Genomic DNA, 15,167 nt, shown 5'->3' with positions numbered 1-15,167 from the left:
TTTTTTTTACTTTTTGCCACTACCTTCAGTGAAGCTTAGATTTCTTCCTTCAGTACCACTGATTCTTGATCAGATGCTACCCCCTGAAGTGCTAAAATGTCAACAAAATCGTGATGCTATATTTTCCTTCCATCTTCTTTTGCTTCCTGTATTGTTCAATATTTTGCCCATAGTATCCTTCTGGACCTCAAGGTTAATTTGAACAACAAGGTTGGTGGTTCAAACTCACCAGCCACTCCTCAGAAACCCTATACAGGATAGCTGGATAGCTATGAGTTGGAACCTACTTGACGGCACTTAACAACAACAATCCTTCAATATTATAACTCAAGGCTTGATATTTTTCTTCAGTTCTTTCAGCTTGGGAAATGCTGCACATGTTATCCCCTTTAGTTTTCTATTTCCAGGTCTTTGCATTTTTCACTGCAATACTTTACTGTGTCTTCTCCAACCACCCTTTAAAATCTTCTGTCCAGCAATTTTACTTCATCATTTCTTCCATTCCTTTTCAGTACTCTACATTAAGAGCACATTTCAGAGTCTCTTCTGACATTCATTTTATTTTTTTATTTCTATCCTGTAATTTTATAACCTTTTAACTTTCTTCGTGTATGAGTCCTTGATGTCATTCCACAACTCACCTGGTCTTTGGTCATACTTTTCAGTGTGTAAAATCTATTCTTGAGATGGCGTCATATACTTTAGTTCTCATGGATTTGTCTTAATGTTCTTCAGCTTCACCTTGAACTTTTATAAGAGCAATTGATTGTCTGTTCAGAAGTTGGTTTCTGACTAATGATATTAAACTTCTCCATTATCTCTTTTCACCGAGATAGACTATCTGATTCCTGTGTATTCTATCGACATGTAGAGTTGCCTTTTATGTTGCTTGAAAAAAGTATTTACAATGAACAAATCATTGGTCTTACAATAGTCTATCATACTATCTCTGGGATCATTTCTAAAACCAAGGCCATATTTTCCAACTATTGATTCTTCTGTAATTTCAACTTTTGTATTACAATCATCAGTAATGATCAATGTGCCTTCATTGCATATTTAGTCAATGTCAGACTACAGAAGTTGGTAAGTATTTTCAATTTCTTTATCTTTGGGAGCTAAATTTGAAAATAGCCACATGATCATTCTTGTAGGCATGGAGGGGTGTTACTCTATCATTGGCAGTGTTGTACTTTAGAAGAGATCTTGAAATGTTCTTTTTGATGATGAATATGACACCATTCCTCTTCAAATTGCCATTCCCAGCATAGTAGACCATATTATTGTCTGATCCAAACTGGCCAATAGAAGTCCATTTCATTTTCATGCATTCCATTTCATTTTTTGGTGATTTTCATTTTTCCTAGATTCATTCTTGAGACATCCCATGCTCTGACTATTGATGGATGTTTTCAGCAGTTTCTTCTCATTTTGCCTTATCAGCAAATGAAGGTCCCAAAAGCTTTACTCTAACCATATCATTGAAGCTGATTCTACTTTGAAGAGGCAGCTTTTCCCTATTCATATTTTGAGTGCCTTCCAACCTAAGGAGCTCACTTTCCAGCATTCCATCAGCCAATGTACTGCTGTTATTCATAGGTTTTCACTCACCAATTTTTTCAGAAGTACATATCCGGGTCCTTCTTGCTAGTCTGTCTTTGCCTCGAAGCTCTGCTGAAACCTGCCCACCATGTGTGACCCTGCTGGTATTTGGAATACTGGTGGCATAGCTTCCAGTATCACAATGACACATAAGCCACTCCAGTACAACACACTGCCAGATGAGTGGTGGATATGGTACAATGGAGTAGTTATATTGCCTGTTTAAGATATGGTAGGATTCTTTTCTTACCTCTGTGAAAAAATTCTAAGTTCATGACTTTTGTTTTTCTTTAACAGCCCAAAGCCTTGAAACTGCTGGGAATGGAGGTAAGTTTACTCAGATTATTGGTGTCAGTTATGTATTCTCTTATTACGCATTTAGAAAACAGATTTAAGTTCATCTCAATGTTAGGGCTTCGAACATGATTCTAAAATCAGGAAATAAAATTTTTCCAAGTGTCAAGGTCATGTTAGCATTGCAAACAGGAAAGTAAATCCTATTTGAAATACTAACTGGAAAATCAAGGATGCATATGAATTCCAGTAAGGGAAATCTATTCATGGGTATTTGCAAATGGCAATAGATCTAAACACCGGAACTACTTCACAAATGGCTTAAATAGGTATACAGAAACTCGACCTAGGTTATCTGCTTTCCATCTTTTGTTCATGTGGTTATTGTCATATTTGCTAATGTAAGTATAGAATGTCATTGCCCTTTCAATGAAAAGGGTAGAGCTGTCCATCTGAAATACAAATAACCTTACCTGTGGAGAGACAGAAAAAAAAAAAAAAAGGACAATAGAAAAATAAAATGCCTCTTAAGGTAACAATTAAAATTTTTTTAAATGCATTTATCATAGCTTGTTTTAGACTTAGGCATGTATGTGCCTATGCATTCTTTGATGATAGGAGCTAGACTCTTTCATTTCTGTATCAATCCTAAAGCTGGATCAGTAGTAGATATATGATTGGTGATGGTGGTTATTTTCCGTGGAGTCAGTTCCCACTCATAGCGACCCTATATAGAGTTTCTGAGGCTATAAATCTTTATGGGAAAGAGGTAAAGGAAAGATGAGTCAGAGTTCAAGCACTGCAATAAAGACATCAAACTTCCCCCCCCCCCAAGAAAACAAAACAAAAAATCTTTATGGGAGTAGAAAGCTTCTTCTTATCCCACAAAATGCCTGGTGTTTCAAACTGCTGATGTTGAGGTTAGCAGCCTGACTCACTACCAGAGCTAACAATCGTAGATATACCATTGTTGTTGTTGTTAGTGCCATCGAGTTGATTCTTACCCACAGCAACCCTGTATAGGGTTTCCAAGGGCAGCTGATGAGCTTGAACCACCGACCCTGCAGTTCAAACGACTTTGCATTCTGATGCATTAGCCCACAGCACCACATCAGGACTCCTAGATATATATGATTGTTGTTGTTAAGTGCCATCGAGTTGATTCTGACTCAAAGCAACCCTGTATAGGGTTTCCAAGGAGTGGCTGGTGAGCTTAAACCACCAACCTTACAGTTCAAATGACTTTGCAGTCTGACACATTAGCCCCCAGCACCACACCAGGACTCCAGATATATATGATTAGTACTTGCTTAATTGAATTGATTTGTTTCTAACTCGGCTTCTGTGTTGTGTCTGTAAAATTACAGGATGATGTTCCTTTGAGGCGAGGAAGAAAGACAACCAAGAAGCGTGAAGAAGAGGTGGACATTGATCTGGACGACCCTGAGATCAACCATTTCCCTTTCCCCTTCCATGAGCTGATGGTGTGGGCCGTTCTGATGAAGAGGCAGAAGATGGCCTTGTTCTTCTGGCAGCATGGGGAGGAGGCCATGGCCAAGGCCCTGGTGGCCTGTAAACTTTGCAAAGCCATGGCTCACGAGGCTTCTGAGAACGACATGGTTGACGACATCTCGCAGGAGCTGAACCACAACTCCAGGTTTGTCACCCTAACAAATGGAATGGATAATCAGGTGAAGAGAACAGAAGATGGGCACCAGATACTGGAGGGTCTAAGCTACCCAGAGCTTTAAGGGATGGCTGTATTACCCTAATAGTACACATGTTGTTGTTGTTGATGTTAAATGCTGTTCAGTTGGTTCCAACTCATAATGACCCTGTATAGGGTTTCCAGGAAGTGGCTGGTGATTTTGAACTGCCAACCTTGCATTTCAAACTGACCTTGCAGCCCAACACATTAAACCCACAGCACCACACCAGTACACACACATAGAGGGTTCCAATTGCCAGTTGCCATTGAGTTCATGCTACCTCAGAGTGACCCCATTCATGGCAGAGTAGAACTGTGCTCCATGGATTTTCTTGGCTATTACCTTTCAAAATCAGATCCTTTCTTTGGAAGTACCTCTGGGGTGGGTTCAAACCACCAACTTTTCAGATAGCAGCCACATGTTTAGCAGTGTGCACCACCCAGGGACTCCACACAGAGGATGGATATAAATAATTGTGTATTAAGCCATTTGGCCTGCAAGGTCGGCAGTTCAAGCTCACTAGCTGTTTCTCAGAAACCTTATACAGGGTCACTATGGGTCAGAACTGACTCAACTGCACTTTGCAACAACAACATTAAGCACAGTGCTATATAAAGAGGTACAGGCAGATACATAGATAATCTCATTTCATCTTCTCAACCACCCCAATAGTACACATGTTGTTGTTGTTATTACTATTATTATGTCTAATTTACAACTGCAAAAAAAAAAAAAAAAATTTGAGGAATTGAAGTAACTTCTCCAAGGTCACACACTTGTGATAGACAAGACTGGGATTTAAGCTGAAGGCTGTGAGTTTTCAGAAAACATTCTGCCCTCCCATCATTGACTTACTGATCTACCTCTTCCATGCTTTGAATTCAGAGCTTTGACTGCAGGGACCATGCCTTGTTTGACTTACCCACCCCCCTTTCCCCCAATATAAATACAATATGTGTCCTCATGGCCAAATACACATTGCCCTGAACCACCTTCATAATCACTGGTCTGTTTGAATCCATTGTTACAGCTGTTACTGAGTAGTGCCTGCCAACCTAGAAAACTTATCTTCCAACACTGTATCAGACAATGTTGTGTTGTTCTCCAAAGGCTTTTCACTGATTCCAGAACTAAATCTGCAGACCTTTCTTCCTTGTCTTAGTCTGGGAGCTCCCCTAAAACCTGGCCACCGTGGGTGACCCAACCCTACTGGAATATGAAATACCAGTCTCCTCAAAGCTTCCCAGCATCATAACAACACAAAGGCCACCACAATACAACAGGCAAGGAGAGGATTTAGCCCATGTTGTTCTGTGCTAGCTAGTCAATTCTAACTCCTAGTGACCCTAGTAGAGCAAAGAAAAGGTAGACATTGATTTGGATGACTCTAGGATCAGCCACTTGACATCCCAGATAATTTCCTAGGCTGCAATCTTGATGGAAGCAGATAGATTCCATTGCCAGGTGTTTTCCTTTCTGTGAGGCAGCTGGTGGGTTTGAATCATTGACCTTCAGTTAACAACCATGCATATAACTACCATAACACCAGAGCTCCTTGATCTAGTCCAGAGCGAATAAGCAGACTATATCCCATGGGAACATCTTTTGTGGCTTGATCCACAGGTCCCCACTTTCATCATCTAAGTCTACAAGTGGTGGTGGTGGTGGTGGTTATGTGTCGTGGAGTCGGTTCTGACTCATAGCGACCCTGTACAGGGTTTCTGAAGCTGTAAATCTTTACAGGAGCAGAAAGCCTCATCTTTCTCCTGCGGAACAACTGGTAGTTTCGAACTGCTGACCTTGCAGTTTGCAGCCCGATTCGTAACCACTATGCTACCAGAGCTCCTTAAGTCTACAAGCAGACCTAAAGAATTTCCTCCATATGTTCTTTCTTTCAGGGACTTTGGCCAGCTGGCCGTGGAGCTCCTGGACCAATCCTACAAGCAGGATGAGCAGCTGGCCATGAAGCTGTTGACGTATGAACTGAAGAATTGGAGCAATGCCACGTGTCTGCAGCTTGCTGTAGCTGCCAAGCACCGCGATTTCATTGCACACACGTGCAGCCAGATGTTACTCACTGACATGTGGATGGGCCGGCTCCGGATGCGCAAGAACTCAGGCCTCAAGGTCAGCACTCCCAGAAAACCCTACTGACTTGGAGGGCTAGAGGGTTGCTTGGAGTTTTCCAAATCAAATTTGTGATGGGATTGGGTACTGATTCCAACTGTATCTTAAGAGGTTGGTTCTAGACCCCAACGTGTATCAGAAGCTTCTGTGTTGGCATTTTAAAAAATATGACAACTAAAGACTCATAAAGTCCTGCTGATGTCCAACAAGCATATGAAGTCCAACTCTCAAGATGGTGCCTAGACATTAACACTTTCAAAGCTGTTCTTTTTAGTAAATTTTATTTTTTGAAGTAGTTTGAGGTTTACAGAATAATTGAACAGAAAATGCATACAGTTTCTCCTATTATTACTAATTTACGTTGATGCGGTATGTTGTGTTTGATAAGCTGATGTTAATGCATTCTTACTAACTAAAGTCCATAGTTTATCTTAAGGTTCGCTTTTCGTGTTACGCAGTTCTGTGGGTTTTGACAAATGTATAATGCCATGTATCCACCATGACAGTATCTTGCAGCAAAGTTTCACTGCCCTAAAAATACCCGGTGCTTCATTTGTTCATTCCTCATCTCCCTCCCCTGAACTCTTGGCAATGTAGGATAAAGCACTGGACTGCAAACCCAGAGACTGGTGGTTCAAATCCACCAGTTGCTCCTTGGCAACCATATTTAGGGCACTTAACAACATCTGGTGTGATACTGTAGGATCAGCACTGGACTACAAACCACAAGGTGAGCAGTTCAAAACCACCAGCTGCTCCTTGGAAATCCTATATAGGGTCACTATGAGTTGAACCAACTCTATAGTACTGAACAACAACAACAACATAGTTTTGGCTTTTCCAGAATTTCCTATAGTTGGAATCATATAAAATGTAGATTTTTCAGAATTAGTTCTTTCATATGTTGTTAGGTACTGTCGAGTTGGTTCTAACTCATAGTGACCCTATTTAGGGTTTCTGAGGAATGACCAGTGAGCTTGAACCACTGACCTTATGGTTCAAATCGACCTTGCAGTCCAGCATTTAAGGTTTTCCTATGTCTTTTTGCAGTTTAATAACTCTTATTTTTATCACTGAGTAATATTTCATGGTATGGGCATTGCTTGCTGAAAGTGATGAAGACTTGACGCACTTACTGTTGGACATCGAAGACTACAGACTTCAGTATGGATTTCACATAAATATAAAGAAGACAAAAATCTTCAAAATTGGACCAAAAACCTAATGATAGATGGAGAAAATATTGAAATTGCCAAGGGTTTCGTTTTACTTGGATCCTCAATAAACACCCATAGAGGCAACAAGAAATCAAACAATGTATTGCTCTGGGCAAATCTGATGCAAAAGACCTCTTTAAAATGATGTTAAAAAGCAAGGATATCACCTTGAGAATTAAGGAACATGGGACCCAAGCCAGGGTATTTTCAATTTGCTTATACGCATGCAAAAGATGGACAGTGAATAAAGAAGACCAAGGGAGAATTAGTGTCTTTGAATTATGGTGTTGGCAATGAAGATTCCATATACCATGGAATGCCAGAAGGACAAGGAGTCCTGGTGGTGCTGTAGGATAAGCACTGAAATGCTAATCAAAGGATTGGCAGTTCAAACCCACCAGAAGAGAAAGATGAGGCTGTCTGTTCCTATAAAGATTTAGAGTCTTGGAAACTATTCTATATAAGGTTGCTATCAGTTGGAATCAGCTCCATGGCAGTGGGTTTGGGGTCAGAAGAACAAACAAATCAGTCTTGGAAGAAATACAATAAAAATGCTCTTTAGAAAAGAGAACTTGGAAAAGCAAAACACAGCAAGAACAAAACTGGAGGCCTCTTACTACACAGTCATAGTCAAAGCAGCCTGGCACTCACATAATGAAAAATACACAGATCATTGGGACAGAATTGAGAACCCAGAAGTAAATCCATCCACATACAGTCAGCTGATCTTTGACAAAGGGCCAAACACAGAAGAATGGAGAAGAGATAGTGTCTTCAACAAATGGTGCAGGCAAAACTAGAAATTCATTTGCAGAAGAATGAAACAAAACCCTATCTCACCCCATATGAAAAACCAAACTCAATATGGATGTAAGACCTAAATGTGAAACCTAGAACTATATAGGTCATGAATGATAAACAGGGACAAAATTATTAGGGACTCTATGACATGGCATAAATACACCAACAAACATTACTAAAAACATACAAACAGCAGAAGACAAAATAGATGACTGAGATTTCCCCAAAATTAGACAATTGTATGCCTCAAAGTTTTCACCAAAAGAGGCAAAGGGAGCTCACAAACTAGGGGGAAATTTTTGCAATGACTTATCAGACAAAGGACTAATCTCTAAAATTTATAGGAAACTACAACACCTCTAAAAGAAAAAGACAAACAGCCCAATTAAAAAAGGGGCTCAGGACATGAACAGATACTTAACCAAAGAAGACATTCAGGCCCCCAACAAACAGATGAAGAAATGTCACAACCATTAGCCATTTGTTGTTAAGTATTGTTGAGTCAGTTCCAACTCATAATAACCCTATATAGAGTTTCTGAGAAGCAGCTGGTGAGTTTGAACTGTAAACCTTGCTATTCAAATGACCCTACAGCCCAGTACTTAACTTACAGTGCCACACAAGAGATGCAAATCCAAACAACGAGATGTCATCTCACATTAGCATTAATAGCAAAGTTAAAAAAAAAAACAGAAAACAACAAATGTTGACGAGGGTGTGGAGAGACTGGGACCCTCCTACATTGCTGTTGTTGTTGTTGTTGTTAAGTGCTGTGAGGTCAGTTCCGACCCATAGCTGTTCCAAGGAACAGCTAGTGAGCTTGAACTATCGACCTTAGCACCATATGAGGACTCCTCCTACATTGCTGATGGGACGGTAAATGGTTCAAACACTGTGGAAAATGGTGTAGCACTTCCTCAGAAAGTTGGAAATCAAAATACTGCATGATTCAGCAATCCCTCTACTTGGTGTATATCCACAAGAAACAAGAGCCAGGGCACAAGTAGATATATGCACACCAATGTTCATCACAGCACTATTTACAATAGCAAAAAGATGGAGACAGCCTACAGCCTAAATTCCCATCAATGGAAGAGTGGATAAACAACTTTGGTTCATACACACAATGGAATACTATGCAATAGTAAACAATAATGATGAATCTGTGAAATTCCTCGTGACATGGAGGACATTATACTGAGTGAAATTAGTCAATCACAAAAGGACAGATATTGTGTGAGATTACTATTATAAAAACTTATAAAAAAGGTTTTTGTATTAAAAGAAACATTCTCCAGTTTTTGGAGGAAAGGAAGAGTAGTTCACTGGCTAGAGGATAGACACTTGTTAGGTGACGAGGAGGGCAATATACAAGAAGAGGGAAGTAGGCAAAAGAATGATGGAAACAGGTGAAAACACAGGGAGGTATGTGAGGGCTAGAGGGGATAGAGGTAAATAGTGATATGTACACAACTGTTGAACAACGGCATTCTATGTGTAGATACATGGACAGACACACAGAATGAATGGGTATGGGAGAAATAGTGGGATAATATATGCTTATCTATCCCACAAATACATGAGTTTGAAAGAAGATATTTGTACATGGGTAACTCCAGGGAAAAAGCAAGACAACTGTTGTTCCATGGAGGGAATTGCAGTCACTGAGATGAAGCAAAGCATAGGAATTACTGAATGTAAAACCTGATGATCTTGTCTATAAACCTTCACTCAATTCACAATAAAAGTAAAATGTTCCTTATAAGTAAAGCTGGTGAGACTTTCTCGCATGTACTTTGGACATGTTATCAGGAGGGACCAGTAACTGGGCAAGGATATCATCTTGGTAGAGGGTGAGTGAAAAAAACAGAAGACCCTAAAAGCTCCTAAGCAGCCATTTAAGGTGCAACTATTGGTCTCTCCCTGTCCAGAGGAAAGAGGAGTGATGAAAATTGAAGATGCTTGGAAACAATTAGTCTGATAGACTAATGGATCATGTGAACATCAGTCTCCATGACCCTGAGAATAGAAGTAGATGGTACCCGCTACCACTAAAAACCGATCTGAAAGCGATCACATTAGAAGGTTCTAGATAGAGTGGAACAAAAGTCAAAAGCATAAAATAAAAAAAAAAAAGACCACTTACTGGTCAGATAGCAATGAGTAGAACCCATAGGCTATGGCCTTTGGTCACGGTTCATGTCTGAAATTGAAACAAATGTATAGGGGCAGCTACACTAGTGCACACCATAGAATGGTCAACCACTGGGGATCAAAAGGGCAGCAATACCAAGGACAAAGTGCAGAAGCATTGGCAAAGAAGAAGAAATGGAATCAAACACAAGGACAAAGCAGCAGACAGAGGGGATTATGATGCTTGAGATGAAACAAAATGCCTGACTTGTGGAGTGTAAAACTGATGATCAAGTCACAATGAAAAGTTTTTTGTTTTGTTTTTTTAAAGAGGTGGGAGACCCTCACCAAGAAGGATTGATCCAATGGCTTCAACAATGAGCTCAAACACAACAGCTCTTGTGAGGATGGTGGTACAGAACCAAGAGCTGTTTCGTTTTGTTGTAGATGGTATCACTATGAATCACAACTATTCAGCAGCACCTAACAATAACAGTACTCCACGGAATGGACATTTTTCAGCAGATCTAAAGGTGGTAGTAACACACAGGTACCATTGGAGGTACCATTAGCTTCTATCACAAGCCATATTACCTGGAAGATCTTTCGGCCAGGGGAGCCAAAACACACTAGTCCTCCTTTGCATCTTTTCATAGAGATATTGGCTTCTATCAGCTACATTTGTGATATTTTAAAAACCAAAATTAAAAATGAGATAGATTTATAAATATTGACATTGCTAGGTAATCATAATCATTCTCAAGTTATGGAGTCCTGGTGCGATGCTGTAGGATAAACACTGGACTGCTAACCTCAAGGTCTGTAGTTCAAATCTACCAGCTGCTCCTTGGAAACCCTATACAGGGTGGCTATGAGTTGGAGCTAACTCGACTGCACTTAACAACAACAACAACATTATCAAGTGAAGCAAAAGAAGGCAAAGACCAGCATGCATAGGCTGAGTCCATTTAAAATACATATATGTGTATGTGCATAGTTATATCTGTATAAAATAATTCATTTTTAAAAATTAGGATTTAAAGTCAATTGTAGTAGGTGCCTCTGGGATTGAGTGAACAATGTAAAGAACTTCACTGTGTTTTAAAAGAAGTAAGATGTTTTGTTTTTCTCATTTTCTTTTTCCCCAATGTTTTCCAAATAAAAATTGAACTGAGGAAAGTAAAGACAGCAAAAACCGGGGGAGGGAAGATGAAGATAATATTTTTAAATGCTGTGCCTGTTTAGAGTTTCTGGCTGTTACAGCTTAAAAACCAGTTGAATCTGACTCGTAGTGACTCTGTGTGTGTCAGAGTAGAACTGTGTTCCATAGGGTTTTCACTGATTTTTCATAAGTACATGGACTCCAACCCCCTACCTTTCTGTTAGCAGCCAAATGTGGTAACTGTTTGCACCAACCAGGGATTCCTGTTACAACTTAAGCTGAACTCCAGTTTACATAGCATTACTTGATCTGGGCAACTCTGAGGTTAGCCCAAAGCAGAAGGGCCACCAGACAGGAGAATACCCTGAGGCCACACTGATTGAATCAGAACCTCCTCGAGCTCCCATCTCTTGGGCCTCCATCCCCCAATCCCCACCCCCCTGCCAACTTAAAACCCTGACGCGGTTCTGAGATACAGAATTTTCCATGAAGTGTGTTAAGACGTGTGTAGTTTGATAGTCAAACTGCTAGTGACTGCAAAGCTCACCTCAGACAGGGAGCCAGGCCAGGCCCTCAGCAGGAGGACAGGGTGTCATGTCCCCGAAGTCTGCCAGACCACCACCTGAGCTTTCACAGGCCTGCCAGTCACCTGGCATTTGGGGTCACCCTTTTCCCTTAGTTGCTCCCAAGTCCCTGTGAGCATTCCAGTATAGGTTGTCCCTGCTTCATTACTTGACGACCATCCTGACTGACCCTTCCTGGCAAAGGAAGGTCCTTCAGAGGGACTTAGTACCACCACATAGAGATGTAAGCACGTTATTTGTACAAGAGAGATAGATATACAGCATTAGGCCCTCCTGGGGTATTTCTGAAGATCTGGGGAGTGGGTGAGGGTGGAAACTCAGAGTGAATACTGTGTGTGTGTGTGTGTGTGTGTGTGTGTTGCTGTTGTGTAGCACCACATGCCAGGGACACGGTCTAAAATAAGTAACATGCTTTTATTTGCATGCACTTTCTCAAGGTCAATTTAGGCAGCATTTGTTTAAATTTTCTATTGTGAATTGAGGGGAGGTTTACAGAGCAGATCGTCCATTTTTGCATTCAACAAATGACACAGTTCATTTCTTTTCGACTGCAATCCCCTCAGTGCAACATCCCTTAGCCCTCTTCCTCTCTGTGTTCTTGTTTCCGTTCCTTCTTCTTTCCCCATCCTCTGAATTTTGTCTTTAGGTAAATGTAGGTCAGCATTTTCTATGGCAATAATCCCATGATACATCATCAGCCCCGCTTGACATATAAGCAAATAAATAAATGCGTGTGGACATATGTATGAATTGATTTCACAGCCAAAGTCTAGTGGTCTCTAATGGTTAAATATGAAGCTGACTTCTTTCTCACTTTTGCCTTGGGTGAAAAAAAACAAAAACGTCTGGCCTCTTTTTCCTGTCTACCCTGCCCCCTTTGCAAAGTGGTTGTTAATTGAATAAAATGCTTTGGGGCAAAATGCTTGATTTCTCCAAAATGTAGACTGAGAGGCTGTGCACAACTTCACCCAGCTGGGCAGAAGTGACTTTCTGAGCATCAGTGTGTTTCATTGTTCAAATGTCCAGGTTCCCACACAGAGCTACACACAGCGCAGGTATGCACGCACACATACGCGTACACTGTTCCCCAGACCCTCTGATTCTAAGCAACCACACTAATCTTAATCCTTTAAATGTGATTATTATTATTATCATTATTATTACTTTAGGTAATTCTGGGAATTCTACTTCCTCCTTCAATTCTCAGCTTGGAGTTCAAGAACAAAGATGACATGCCCTACATGTCTCAGGCCCAGGAAATCCATCTCCAAGAGAAGGAGCCAGAAGAACCAGAGAAGCCTACAAAGGAGAAAGATGAAGAGGACATGGAACTAACAGTAAGAAAACACTGCCCAGTTATTCTCCCAGGGGAGTGGGGATCCCCTAATCTCCTTGCTCCATTCTTTTGATTGAATGCCTAATGCCTCTTGAGGTCAGATGGCTGTTGGCCGGCCTCCAACCAGGCTTAAAGTATCACTTGGCATTTTATTTAAGTTTTGAGACTAGGGAATTGTAGATGCTTCTCTCTCTGCACAAAGAACAAGACATTAAGGTTCCATTCTATGTGAAATTCTTCAGCAAGGCTTAGTGATACAGGAAAAACGAGTGAAATTCAGAATCACCCTACATTTCCCAAACAGCCATGCTTTATAAAATAACCAGGTAACAAGGCAAGGTTAGCAGACATGGAGAAGGTGGCAAATCTATTATCTGGGAGCAGTCAACTTCTCCCAGGTGGAACTGTTCTGCTGACCTGAAGCAAAGCCTTCATCTGTCTTTGGGGGTCAGGCTCACAAATGTAAGATTAGTTGAATTTTGAGGTTTGTATGGAAATCTTTTATTAATTATAGAGCACGGATGCTTTGTTTTGCAGGGGTAATGGGGCAGCTGGGCACAGGACAGCCTGTGCAACCCCCACTCGAGCTGCGTGACTGCCGCTGGGTTGTCTCCAAAGGCTAAAAATACCGCATAGCTATTAAAGGGGCAAGCAAGGTTTCGTAGCTTTGGAGACCAAACCACTTCATATCTGATATTCCCACCCTCCTAAATAACCCTGACCAATGAGTGTTGCTATAATAACCCAGAAGAAACCATAAAAGAAGAAAACAAAAATTGTTTTAGCTCAGGTGACAAAAGGCCTTTACATGATTATCCTGTGGACTGTTGTTTCTTCAGATTAACAGTCTTTCATTCTAGTAGGCCTTTTCAAAAGATCTCTTTACAACCACAATCCCAGCCTCAAGTGAAGCAGGGAATACATACAGAGGGCCATTCTTCTGAAGAATCATTCAAAGTTTCTGAACTACTGAGTCCTTAGTAACTTAAACCTATTGCTGTCCAGTCAATTCTGACTTGTAGAGACCCTATGGGACAGAGTAAGGAGCTCTGGTAGCGTAGTGGTTACAAATTGGGCTGCAAACTTCAAGGTTAGCAGTTTGAAACTACCAGCTGTTCCGCGGGAGAAAGATGAGGCTTTCCAGCCCGTAAAGATTTACAGCCTCGGAAACCCTGTTCAGGGTCGCAATGGGTCGGAACCGACTGGATGGCATATAACAACAACAACATAGGACTGAGTACACCTGCCCCATAGGGTTCCCAAGGGGAAATATTTACAGGAGACTGCTGCATCTTTCTCCCACAGTGCAACTGGTGGGTTTGAAATGCTAACCTTTAGGTTAGCTGGTGAGCTTACCCACTGCTGCAGCAGGGAGCCCTCTTAGTAGCTGTCTAATGTTTAACTTACTGTGCCACCAGGGGTCCTTCTTAGTAGCTCAGATCACCTGAAAGGACCTCTGCTAGCTGTGACATATGGGTCCAGCCAGCAAATGTCCTCAGATTCACATCATGTGATTTTGTTTCTTTTCGATCCTGTTAAAGTCTGCTGTAAGGAATGTCTGAGTAAATGTTTGACTACAGGACAATGAAATGAGCAAAATCGGTAAATTAAGCTGTTTAGGTTGGAATTATTAAAATATCTAGAATGAAACTTTAGAATTTTCTTAAATCCACAAAGGCCACTTGGGAATGTATCTGAATAAAGGCTTTGGATAAGTTGTTTGGCTTTGGGGTTTGGTTCTGTTTTGTCGCATTGTCTGTTAAGTGTCTCTGTCTTACGTTTTGCGTAAGGAAGTTTCAATGTGTTCACAGACCCCAAAATGTTGTTGTAGCTTTATTGTAGCTACTGTCCCCAGAGGTTACCCCAATATGCCACTCTATTTCTACAACCCTTCATGGCACCTTTACTCCTATTTCATGTGTGCCCAAATAACATCATATCATTAAACATGTATATAAGCAGACCATGAGCAGCATAATTATGTTATATAAATGATAAGACAAATACCATGTCATCTTGGAGTTTCTTGAGGTCAGTGATAAATATTTATAGAACTCTCTTGCTGTCTGGAGTCCTGGTGTAGCAGGATAAGCACTAGACTGCTAACTGCAAGGTCAATGGTTCAAACACACTAGCCTCTCCTCAGAAACCCCATACAAGAGTCACTATGAGTCGGAATCAATGCAATATCACTCAACAATA

General features: G+C 40.8%; 1 protein-coding gene across 1 annotated transcript in view; it reads left to right on the top strand.

Annotated features, from left to right (window-relative positions):
* Positions 1 to 15,167, top strand: part of TRPM3 (transient receptor potential cation channel, subfamily M, member 3) — an 805,178-nt gene that overhangs the window by 671,114 nt on the left and 118,897 nt on the right. The window contains 4 exon segments of the mRNA XM_006834915.1: positions 1,900 to 1,929; positions 3,264 to 3,553; positions 5,504 to 5,732; positions 12,799 to 12,966. Of these exon segments, the coding sequence (XP_006834978.1) occupies positions 1,900 to 1,929; positions 3,264 to 3,553; positions 5,504 to 5,732; positions 12,799 to 12,966 (717 nt within the window).

This window comes from Chrysochloris asiatica, unplaced genomic scaffold (assembly GCF_000296735.1).
Source record: "Chrysochloris asiatica unplaced genomic scaffold, ChrAsi1.0 scaffold00014, whole genome shotgun sequence".
NCBI lineage: Eukaryota > Metazoa > Chordata > Mammalia > Afrosoricida > Chrysochloridae > Chrysochloris > Chrysochloris asiatica.
Note: the sequence above shows the minus strand (reverse complement) of the source record. Positions and strands in the feature narration are given on the sequence as shown.